At 41.4% G+C, this 12688-nt stretch overlaps 1 protein-coding gene across 11 annotated transcripts in view; it reads right to left on the bottom strand.

Moving 5' to 3' along the window:
• The window catches only part of SHISA6 (shisa family member 6), a 353649-nt gene that overhangs the window by 124702 nt on the left and 216259 nt on the right, over positions 1 to 12688 (bottom strand). For 7 of the 11 annotated variants that reach the window (XM_083148330.1, XM_083148329.1, XM_083148332.1 and 4 more), the window contains one exon: positions 4294 to 4377. The exons of the other annotated variants lie outside the window; for them this stretch is intronic. In XM_083148330.1, coding sequence (XP_083004456.1) covers positions 4294 to 4377 — 84 coding nt within the window. The remainder of the gene's footprint in view (positions 1 to 4293; positions 4378 to 12688) is intronic. 11 annotated transcript variants of the gene reach the window in all.

Consider the following 12688-nt stretch of genomic DNA (forward strand, 5'->3'; position numbering starts at 1 on the left):
ACGCTCCATTCAGGAGCCGGCTGCGTCTATCTGTTATTGTTTGTTGCTATGGTGCATGCTTGCTGTGCGACCCACCTGACGCTGCTGACGTCATCTGTCGGCGCGAAGGGGATGGTTCCTGCCTGCATGCTCAAACTGTTCACAGAGGTGCTTCTATAAAGGTATATGTACTTGTTTTGGTATTTGTTGTAGCCTGATGACGATGTCGCGCAGACATTGAAACGTTGCTAAATAAACTTCTTGTTTTACCGACCTGAGACATGTAATTTGGAGTGCCGCACATACGCTGGGAATATATATATATATATATATATATATATATAATTGGCAAATAAGGGCTCTGAAATCCTAAAATATTAAACTTATTTTCACAGATTTGGTGCTGATATAATGAATAAATTACTGTAATTGTATCTAGAATATTTTTATTTTCTTCAAAAGTCCATTTTTCAAAACAGTGGTGAGAACAAAACTTGTGTTTGATCAATTTCCTCAGCAAGTGAAGTATTCAATGAGGATAATATGACAAAAAGTCATAACAAATGCGTTTCGTCTCACAGAGACTTCATCAGAGGTGCAATGTTTGGTACTTGTGAGTTATCCGGGCGTCCGATTTTTAAATCGGGTCGGATCGGGACATCGCATCGCATCGCATGCGACCATCGGATGCGATGCGATGACCCGATTTTTCCATAGGAATCAATGTTAAAATGGACTGAGTCCATTTTAACATGGAATTCAATGGGAAAAAGGGGTCCTTTTCATACCCCTACTATCCAAGTGGGCATGGAGTTGGATATAAACCTGTGGCGAGCGTAGCGAGCCACCGAGCCCGAAGCGTGGCGAGCGTAGCGAGCCCCGCGAGGGGACACGGAATACCGTCCCCTCGCGGGGCTCGCTTCGCTCGCCACGCTTCGGGCTCGGTGGCTCGCTACGCTCGCCACAGGTTTATATCCAACTCCATGCCCACTTGGATAGTAGGGGTATGAAAAGGACCCCTTTTTCCCATTGAATTCCATGTTAAAATGGACTCAGTCCATTTTAACATTGATTCCTATGGAAAAATCGGGTCATCGCATCCGATGGTCGCATGCGATGCGATGCGATGCGATATCGCATCGCATCGCATCTGATTGTATGCCTTAACTTAAGGCATACAATCAAAAAATCGGACGCCCAGATAACTCACAAGTACCCAATGTTTTCCTTAAGATATGATCAATATCGTTGATGATATCGTGTGCATATATCGGCCAGTGTGTATGCTCAGTATCATTAACGATGCGCTCTCCTGCACATTGTTAATGACCCCCTGGTGTCTGTACATGCTGCTCAATCTACGATTGTGGCATGTACAAAGCAGGGGCGGGGTGGTTGACGTCACTTACTTGTATCGTTACTGATATCGCTCAGTGTGTATGCACTTTATCGTGACTCCCACGGCACCTCCAATATAGCTATAGTTAATAATACCGGTGGAGCCAGGAATCGCCTGTTTTTTCAACATAAGAGTTACATACTATTTATGGACACTACATAACAGAACCAAAGAGTTAATAATACATTTTTGAGTTCCGTTTGTTTCACCATTCCACAATGTATATATGAATTCTGCATTTTGTAGCATTTAGACTTTAAAATCAACATTTGATTGACAACATTGTAACTTCATTAAGCTTTGTGTAAGTCTGGGTGGAACAAAATTAAAGAAAAACTTTTTGTAGAAAAAAATAAATTGAGCATTAAAACATTTCCCAGAGTCCTCGGCTTATCATGTTCTTATTATAAACAGACTGAATTGTCAGCCAGCGTGCTCTGTTTAGGTTAATACAGCAATGTTTTTGTACAATGTCTGTAAGTTAAATAGATCCCAAACTGGCTGTATCTGTGATATAAACCATATATATATGGAATGATTTACATGTGTCCACCCACAATTCCGTTCTGTGAGAATAATTCTTTGGAATTATGTCTGATAGGCAGAGCGGTTTTTATAGCAGAAACGTGTGACTAATACCACATCTTTTAGGGAAGCCTTTACTATATTTTATTTATATTCGCCCACTGTATCCTAAACTGACTGGCTGCCCTATATTCGCATGAAAAGCTGTTATTTATATATATATATATTTAGCATTAATCATCAGTACTCTTTGGGGTGCCCTATGGTTTGTGACCACATTGTTTAAATAGCAATCACAGGGATTAGTGCTGTTTATTAGGGTATGATCATTAGGTCACCACAATGTTGGTCGACAGTCATTATGTCGACATCATTAGGTCGACATGCATTTAGGTCGACATGAGTCTTGGTCCACATGCAGTAAGGTCGACATGAGTCTAGATCAACAGGGTCATTAGGTTGACATGGGTTAGATCGACAGTCAAAAGGTCGACATAGGGTTTTTCTAAAATAATTGTCCCAAATGTCAACACAGTTGACATGGACACTGAATCGTAGCACCGCGTCCCCTCACATGGCTCGCTGCGCTTGTCATGCTTTGGGCACGGTGCCTTGCTACACTTGACACACTATTTTATTCTCCCACCACACCCTAGTGGATGGTAGGGCATGAAATACCGCCTGTTGGCACATGTCAAAAGTGAAAAACCCCACATCGACCTCTTGACTGTCGATCTAACCCATGTCAACCTAATTACCCTGTTGACCTAATGACAAATGCGTTTCGTCTCACAGAGACTTCATCAGAGGTGCAATGTTTTCCTTAAGATATGATCAATATCGTTGATGATATCGTGTGCATATCGGCCAGTGTGTATGCTCAGTATCATTAACGATGCGCTCTCCTGCACATTGTTAATGACCCCCTGGTGTCTGTACATGCTGCTCAATCTACGATTGTGGCATGTACAAAGCAGGGGCGGGGTGGTTGACGTCATTTACTTGTATCGTTACTGATATCGCTCAGTGTGTATGCACTTTATCGTGACTCCCACGGCACCTCCAATATAGCTATAGTTAATAATACCGGTGGAGCCAGGAATCGCCTGTTTTTTCAACATAAGAGTTACATACTATTTATGGACACTACATAACAGAACCAAAGAGTTAATAATACATTTTTGAGTTCCGTTTGTTTCACCATTCCACAATGTACATATGAATTCTGCATTTTGTAGCATTTAGACTTTAAAATCAACATTTGATTGACAACATTGTAACTTCATTAAGCTTTGTGTAAGTCTGGGTGGAACAAAATTAAAGAAAAACTTTTTGTAGAAAAAAATAAATTGAGCATTCTGAGCACAATAAAACCAATACAGAGATTTCTAGGATGAATAAAAATGATAGAGGAATTAGAGCAGCAACACAAATAAGAGGCACATTCTAAGGGGGGTAGAATATAAATTAAAAGGTTGGACCAAGGGTGTACAAAATAACAGGGACAATTCTGTATTGAACATCTAAGAAAAAATTCCCTTGGATAAAACTGTGAAATCCAAAGCTCAGATATTAAGCAGAACTTTATTTTGCTCAAACTTTGTAAGTTTGAAAGCAATGCTTATTAAATTATATGTAATTTACTTTGATTTTAATATAGGAGGTCTAAAGACTTCCTTTTATCATTCTACATGTCCAAGGGGTACTGCATATTTATTAACCAGTGTGTCTTCAAAGCTAAACTAGTCTGATTACCAATATACTGTACTATACAGACAAACCTTTCAGTCATAGCTGCTGATGATCAGTATAGTAATGTATATAACCCAAACCTCTATATACTGTATGGAAGAGACCCTCTTCATTTGTATGTGCTCAGATGTCTAATGATTGTCACCACTTTACTTGAGGTACTGTAGGGTGGAACTTCTAAAAAAATAGTTGATGTGCTAGAGGTTTGGGCTTTCATCAGAGAATGATCTTATATTTAAAGCGGCAATCATTTACAAGGCAAAATGCGGCCATTCTCAGAAGAAATTCCAGACCTTTGGCAAATTAGACCCTATTACATTTACCCCTTGGTCTCTGAAGCACTCCTCGCCATTAAATATTTTTAAAAAAAATAGCAGGTCAATGGCTTTATTTAAATTTAAGAAATGTAGTTTAGGATATTGTTACACGATCACTAATTGTCCAACAAGCCAGCCATTTTGTTATGCTCATTCTGTTTATGTAGGTAGTTCCCACATATTCTCATGAAAGTACAATATAACACTTTGCGGCTTTGGGAACTTAGAGTCCAAACAATAATTGCCCCAACAACTGCTTGAACTCAGAATATTGGTTTTCCCACCCATTGTTGTTATATTGGGCCTCCAGTGCCCACTTACCTGTCCCTTCTTGCATCTTGCGCTTCTCCCGTCTGCAATTTCTGATGACATCAGGACTCCAGTGAACAAATCCTGTGGCTCCCGCTGCAGATAAAAATACAGATAAAATCTCACAGACGGTGTTCTGATTCACCTTGAATCAGACAACCATCGTGAAGTCCCAAATCTCAGTTGGAAAGTGGTAGATGGAGTACAACACCAGACACTGGGGTCCCTGTACACTACACAGACAATCTATATGCTTGGGTGGAGACATAATATACACTGAGCTCACAGAAGAGTAAATAATGTCACATATTCTTAAAGTGTACCCTTGCCTACAGATAGCAGAGGCAGCTATTTTGGATGCTGAACCAATAATCATGAGATTATTACACTACACTAGAGACCTGTGACAGTACTGAGGCATGAATTCACAGTGATAACACTCACTCCTAGGCTTAATATTGATTCAACCCACAAAATGGCTGCCTTCACAGTGTGCAGGTGAGAGGTTCACTTTAATTATGGTGAAGCCGATAGACAAAATATCCATGCATTGAATGCATTTTTCAGAGGCAGTTTATTGTTTATTTATTCATTTACCGTTTATTTGTAAGATTTACCAACGCAAACAATGGGCCTGATTAATATGTGTATATATATATATATATCCCTTGGCGATGGGCTGCAAGCTTAAATGCATTGATCAATTCATGAACTAAAACCCCATTATTTATTTATTGATTATTTGAATGTTAAGGTGAGTTAGTTTGTTTTAGTGAGTGCTGGGCCCCCTGTGTTTGTATTTACTAGTGTGTGGTCACAGGCCACCGCACCCCACCCTGGGATGTGGGTGCTGTTTGCACCCCATTCCTAGGAATGGCGAGTGTGTTGGTACTTCTGTATCTATATATATATATATATATATATATATATATATATATATATATATATATATATATATATATACATACTGCATGTAGACCGGCACTCAGGTTCTGCAGCCCCCTTTGGCAGGAGTGATGGTAGAAATGCCGGGGTGCCTTTCCTTTGTTTTAAATAGTAGGTAGGTTGCTCCTATAACAGGAACCAGATGGCACTCCACGGGCTTCCTTGCATCAATGTTTCAAAGCCCAGTTGGGCTTTTTCGTCAGGATAAACAAACATTTGGTTGTTTATCCTGACGGAAAAGCCCAACTGGGCTTTGAAACATTGATGCCTCAATAAACACGATTTTGCACTTTAAGTGAAGCCCGTGGAGTGCCCCCTGGTTTCTGTTATAGGAGCAACCTACCTAATATATATATATATATATATATATAGGTACTCTTTACTTAGAAGGGCGCCCACGATTTTGATCGTGGGCATCGTTAGTAAAAAATCTCGGGCATCTCGGGGATTGAATGCACTAAAAAATCGGGTGCGATCAACCGACGAGATGCCCGAGATTTCCCATAGGGAACAATGTTAAATGTCTCAATTGACCCAATTTTCCTGTTCAATGCCTCAATTGACCCGATTTTTCCATAGGAAACAATGTTAAATGGGCCACAGAGGCCAAATAGGCACCCTGAAGTGTATAATGGCCACCCGAATTGTTAACGCCACCCCACGATCAACGTCAACCCGATGCGTGGCGAGCGCAGCGAGCCCGCGAGGGGCGGCGGTACGCGTCCTACGACCTTTTCATACCCCCACTATCCACGTCGGCGTGGAGTTGAGAATAGAAAGTGTGGCGAGCGCAGCGAGCCACCGAGCCCGAAGCGTGGCGAGCGCAGCTAGCCCCGCGAGGGTACGCGGACAGCTGTGAAGCCCGCGAGGGGACGCGGATACCTGTGAAGGTATCCGCGTCCCCACGCGGGGCTCGCTGCGCTCGCCACGCTTCGGGCTCGGTGGCTCGCTGCGCTCGCCACACTTTCTATTCTCAACTCCACGCTGACGTGGATAGTGGGGGTATGAAAAGGTCGTAGGACGCGTACCGCCGCCCCTCGCGGGCTCGCGGCGCTCGCCACGCTTCGGGTTGACGTTGATCGTGGGGTGGCGTTAACAATTCGGGTGGCCATTATTCACTTCAGGGTGCCTATTTGGCCTCTGTGGCCCATTTAACATTGTTTCCTATGGAAAAATTGGGTCAATTGAGGCATTGAACAGGAAAATCGCGTCAATTGAGACATTTAACATTGTTCCCTATGGGAAATCTCGGGCATCTCGTCGGTTGATCGCACCCGATTTTTTAGTGCATTCAATCCCCGAGATGCCCGAGATGGGCGCCCTTCTAAGTAAAGAGTACCTATATATATATATATATATATATATATATATATATATATATATATATATATGAAAACAAACAGGCTGCGCTAGTCCTTAATATAGCACTTCTTTTAAATCAAGTACGGTGCAGCTCTCCTCCGAAATGACCGATTCCACGGTCCCAAGGTACATGTGACGAAACAGGAGACAGGCGCACAATGAGCGATAAAATTCAGTTCACTTTTATAAAATATAGCAGCTCACGTACATATAGGTTTACAGGTAACAGCTTGCCAGCATATCATAGTAAAGAGTGGGTGGTCATCTCTCACAAAAACAACGTAGCCGCAGAGCTCCCAGCGTCCCGTCGGTCAGATTTCCCGGCTCCACCAATGCGTCACAGCAGAAACACGCCCAACCGGTTTCGTCGCTTGTTGGACTTCGTCAGATATACCAGCCCCTATGTATCTAAATACAGCAAGGATGTAGCGGCATAGCACTTTAAGTGGATGGGACCCAGTACACATGGGAGGCCCTCTAATTCACTTCACCACCATTAAAGTGAATGGAAGCCTGTGTAAGCATAATCTTGATTCCCATTACATTCAATTGGACCTGGCATCAAAAAAATTTTTGCATGCATCGCGGCCTGGCTACAGAAAGCAATTATATGCAGCAACAATGTAGCGGGACACACCTGCATGTAAATTGACATTGACTCTTTAAAGTTGAAAAAGTATTGGTAGAACCAGGATTTGGCCTATAATTACCTTGTAATTGTGTCACAGCATATTTTAGTTAGGACATCCTAAAGTTTAGATTATTCTCCGTTAACAATGCCCAATTAACCCTCCAGAAGTACACATCTTAGCTATACAGTTTGGTAGTTAACTAGCTGAGATTTCCTGTAGATCTAAGATCTCACTGCAGAGAACATCTCTATAATTAGTTGTATGGCTGTCGACAATCTCTAATTGGCATAACTCCTGCAATGCTACTACAGATTGTTTCTAATGGATACTATTAAAATGGGAAACAGCATTACAAAAAATGAGAACTTTCATAAATTCCCAACTCATAAGTGTTATCAGACTGTGTTACGCTATATTCACTGTGGGATTTTACTTATTATATGCAGTAGATTTGGCTATTTAATGAAAAGAAGAAGCATGACAAGTTTAAATATTTCATCATACAGAGAAAATTGCATTTTCTTTACATGGAATGAAAATTTTAATGAGATCACTATGAAGTACAAGATTTCATAGAGGGAACTTGTTTTAAAGAAAGTGAAGGTCATTGATGAAAAGCAAAATGGTCAAGGTGCAGTGCAATACCAGGTTTGGTCTTCTGTGCAGACACCGAAACACATGCAAGTACAAGGCAAGTTAATTACATTTGCAGAGGAACAGGAGAAGGCACCAGCCAATTGTAAGACATTGGGTGGAATATGGCTGCACTGAAATAAAGTTGGAGAGAAGCTGCATTTTTAGGGACATTCATTGCTGTGTAGTAGGGGCTCATGTCTGTTTTCGCACTACAAAAGAACATTTTTGGACCTCTATTTATCTTGATGGAAACGGAATCTCACTGTGCTTTATTATGGTCCTCATTTTGCCCTTTCCAGTTACATGTCGGCGTAGGAGCACATTTTTATGCATACTTGGATCAATGTAAACAGAACCGTCTTCAAGCACACAAAACTGACACATGTAATAAAGAGAGTCCTGGGGGGAAATGTAATAGGATGAGAGATTCAGAAAGTGAGAGATTTGGTAAGAAACCTCCAGTTTTTTTAAAGCGGCAATCATTTACACGGCAACACCAGTTTTGATTTTGAAGTGTAAATGATTGCCGCTTTAAAAAACCTGGAGATTTCTTACCAAGTCTCTCACTTTCTGAATCTCTCATCCTATTACATTTCACCCCTGGTGTCATCAAACACTTGGCATTTTTGAGCCATAAATTTGGAGAACATTTGAATAAATAAATGGACACGCAGTACTTCTAGACTGCTGAAGCATCCTCTCATAGCAGACAGCAGGGGTACACTTTAATGTACAATTGGTGGTGCACCTACAGTATGTGCTGATTGCACTGTACGTGAGCGCCTATATCATCTTCTATGACAAGTATCTACAGAATGTTCTGGGTAAAATAGGTGTGGATGTGGTGGGGCTTCCTAGTCGCTCACACAGATGGCCGTCACATTTTAGCCTGTATTTATGCATGGCTAATAAAAAAAATCATATGCATACCTACAGGACCTTTGGTGACAGCATGGGTCACTAGTTACAGAATTCGCAGTGGACTGCTATCAAAAAGTAACTGTCCAGAATAACCGCCGCTTGCAAAATTGTGAATGCAAAAAGTGAACCATCTAACAGTTTTTTTCCATCTGTGCCAGTTTAGGGTAAGTCTAGGGTTTCCAGAAATCTGTTAATGAATCAGGCTGGAAATGGTCATGACTGGCACCAGAGACTCACCCAAAAAATGCATGTGCATGCCAGCGTTTTCACAAACACACCCAGAAGATTGGTTTCTGCCCCTAAACGGTAACATTGTGTCTATGAAACTGATCTTAATTTATTAATTGCGGCCGTGCATGCGAATGCTATGCAAACACAGTTGTTAGATAATGAAATGAATTGCGAATTCTCTGATTATCGATCCATGCTAAATTAGACCAAATGTTTTTCAATATATGATATTCACCACAATTTGAAAGATTACATTATTTGGTGGTAATTAGAGATCTTTTGCTTTATTCCATGGTGTAATGCAATTTGCTTTCGACTACATGGGGTGAATCCATATTCATGAGCGTGCAACAAATCAATTATCTAGGAATCAGAAACAGCACTGAGGCACAACTTATTAAAAACCACTGCGCTTGTTTGCTAGTAAAATGATGGGATGCATTCTCAAAACAACCGCTAACATTCGGTGTACAAAATAACGTATAGATTTATGTATCTGGGGTCCGGTGGCTATAACATGCTGCATGTTTCTCGGACTGAAAGCTGATGCCAGCATTCTGAGTATACTTTCTTCTTCATGCCATCCCCTAAGCCTCCTTTCCTACAGCTTAACTCTATCCCTTACCATTAATGTCTAACCCTAATCTTTCTTCCCCGCAGCCTAACCCTCCCGTCCTTTAGCATAACCCTCACCCCCCCCTTCTAACTGCTTAACCCTCCCACCCACAACCCCCCCAATCCTAACCGCTCCTCCACATCACTAAGCCTCGTGTTAGTGCCTAAACCTACCCCCCCCCCCTCCACCGAACACTATTCAACCCTGCATACTTAATATTAGGATGCCAGCAATTGGGATTCTGGTGTCAGCATCTTCATCCATGTTGAGATTCCCAGTAACGGTCTTCTGCCCGCAACTCAAGTTTCTGACGTCAATATTCTGGCAACCAGCCTTACCGGCAGCTAGTATAATCAGAGAACTTCACCCCTCCGGACTCTGATTTTATTTATCAGACTGTCTGGAGTAATCCCGGATGGGTGGTGGCAACCCTACATCTGACCATCAGACTGTCTGAGGTAATCCGAGATGGATGGAAAGATGTCACCATACAGTATGTGCATGTTCATTTGGTTCTTGTGTAGTTTCACGGCGCCAGCATGGCGCCGTGCTACTTCTGGGTTGGGTACGCTCGCCAAACTATCTAAAATAAAGTAACTTAACTCCATGCCAACGTGGATAGTTCATACCCCCTCTATCCACGTTGGCATGGAGTTGATTTTAGATAGCATGGCGAGCGTAGCGAGCCACCGAGCCCGCAGCGTGGGCGAAGCGAGCCCCGCACGGCGCCAGCATGAAACTTGTGTAGTTTCATGCTGGCGCCGTAAAACTACACAAGTACCGTTCATTTTGTATGGTCAGAGCATAAAGTTAACATACGCATAAGTTGATGATGACTGCATCCCTTGTCAAATGCAGTTATCATCCCATTTACCCTTTTTAGAAGGTTTAGCAAATCTATCCTTTGTAAATTTTTGTTTAATTTAGAATGCTGTGATTTCAAATTCTGATCTACACAATTTGAAATGATAAACAACTGTAAAGTTCTAAAAACAGCATGTGTCCAATACAATACATTATGGCATACTGTAAGACTCACACACCTAAAGGTTCCAAATGAGGCCCTCTCTATTTTATCCAGGGAGCCCCTACTGAGAATGTTTCTTAGCAATGAACTTGCCTTCCCCCTGAGGCACCGCGTGAGGCAGTTCCTGAGCTCAGAATGAAGGCTTCATGCTGCTTTTGTTTGGTTTCTGTTGTGTGTAGTAATTGTGAAGCTTTGATTAATAAAACATAATTAGCAATCTTCTTATGCATGGTACCCAGAGAAAAATAAATTCTCTAATTTTAATCTGCATGGTGATAATAATAATAATAATAATAATAATAATAATAATAATAATAATAATAATAATAATAATTTGTATTATTATTATTATTATTATGAATTAACCAAATAAAAAGTAAAAGTTGGTACTTAGAAAAAATATTACCTCAGAATTATGGAAACAAAACGTGAAACTGCGCTATCTGAGAGACTGTTAAGCAAACAGAAAATGGTGAAGTGATTTCCAGATGATAGCAGAAGGAAGGACGTTTATAGGATCACGGAAGGATTAGAAATTGTTTGCTTATGAGTCAAAAAGATAAACATGGATATTGAATGTTCATCTTTACCCAGACTGGGAAAACAGCACTAAGCCGTACTGTACCTCTTGTCTGACAATACTTCTAATCGCCAAAGAGGGACACTTACCAAGCCACAGTGAGTTTTCAGAATTCCCACCTTTCCACATTTATTGCCCATCTGCAACACTCTGCTACCCAGCCACATTCATTTTAGCTTTCTTCAGTTATGTTCTGCAGTTATGTTATTTGAACAGGCCGAGTACAGTATTTCGTTTTCCATAACCCGAGGTACAACAATTTTGTGTTCTTAACTATAAATACAATATCAGAAAGCTTTGAGTCATACTTCTGGACTATGAAAATAAACTACTCTCCTGCTCATAGAGAAGACATGCATGCAAAGCACAGAAACCAGTTAGAATATGCAATGTGCTTAACAAGTATTACAGAATGGCAATCCCCAAGCAGGGCCGGTGCTAGGGTAGTTTGGCGACCTACTGCAAACTTTAATTTTCCGCCCTTCCATACTCCCATACAAAGAGACAGCTCGGACAGAAGGCACACGATGAAAATAAGGGTATATAATACCCGCAGTAGTAGTGCCTCTTATACACATAGGCCCTTATTCTGGTTCACTCACAAAGATAAATTCCTTCTCAAATGGACAAAACCATGTGAACTGCAGTGGGGACAGATGTAACATGTGCAGAGAGAATTAGATTTGGGTGGGGTTTACTTCAAAGTGAGATCTATATTGCAATGTAAAAATAAAGCAGTCAGTATTTTCCCTGCACAGAAACAAAATAACTCGCCCAAATCTAACTCTCTCTGCACAAGTTACATCTGCCCCACTTGCAGTGCCCATGGTATTGTCCATTTGAGAAGGAATTTGCCTTTGCGAGTGAACCACAATGAGGGCCCTAATGTGCACAGTAGCAGCAGTGCTGTTACTAGACATTTTGGTGCCCTGTGCAAGAAAAGGAATTGGTGCCCCTCACACACTTCAAAAACAGGACAGTGCACGCTTCTTGTCTTGCTTTGTGAGGAAGGGCCACATAATAATCCCAGTTCACATTACCCCTCACATAAGTGTATGTTACTCACATTACAGTACACAGTCACACCCGCTAGAGCACCTTAGGCACACTGCACCAGGTAGAGCCCTTTGGACACACTGTGCCAGGTTGAGCCCCTTAAACACACTGTGCCAGGTTGAGCCCCTTATACACACTGTACCAGGTAGAGCCCCTTGAACACACTGTACCAGGTAGAGCCCCTTGAATACACTGCAGCAGGATTACAAACACTGTAATGTTCATTAAACATTATGCCACACACTGTAATTCCCATTACATGTAATGCCACACACCATAATGCTAATTACATATTATACCACACACCATAATGCCCATTACATATTATGCCCCACAGCTTAACGCTGATTACATATTATGCTGCACACTGTCATGCCTATAACATATTATGCTGAACACCG

The sequence above is a fragment of the Crinia signifera genome, chromosome 6 (genome assembly GCF_055691185.1).
Source record: "Crinia signifera chromosome 6, ASM5569118v1, whole genome shotgun sequence".
NCBI classification, from domain to species: Eukaryota; Metazoa; Chordata; class Amphibia; order Anura; family Myobatrachidae; genus Crinia; species Crinia signifera.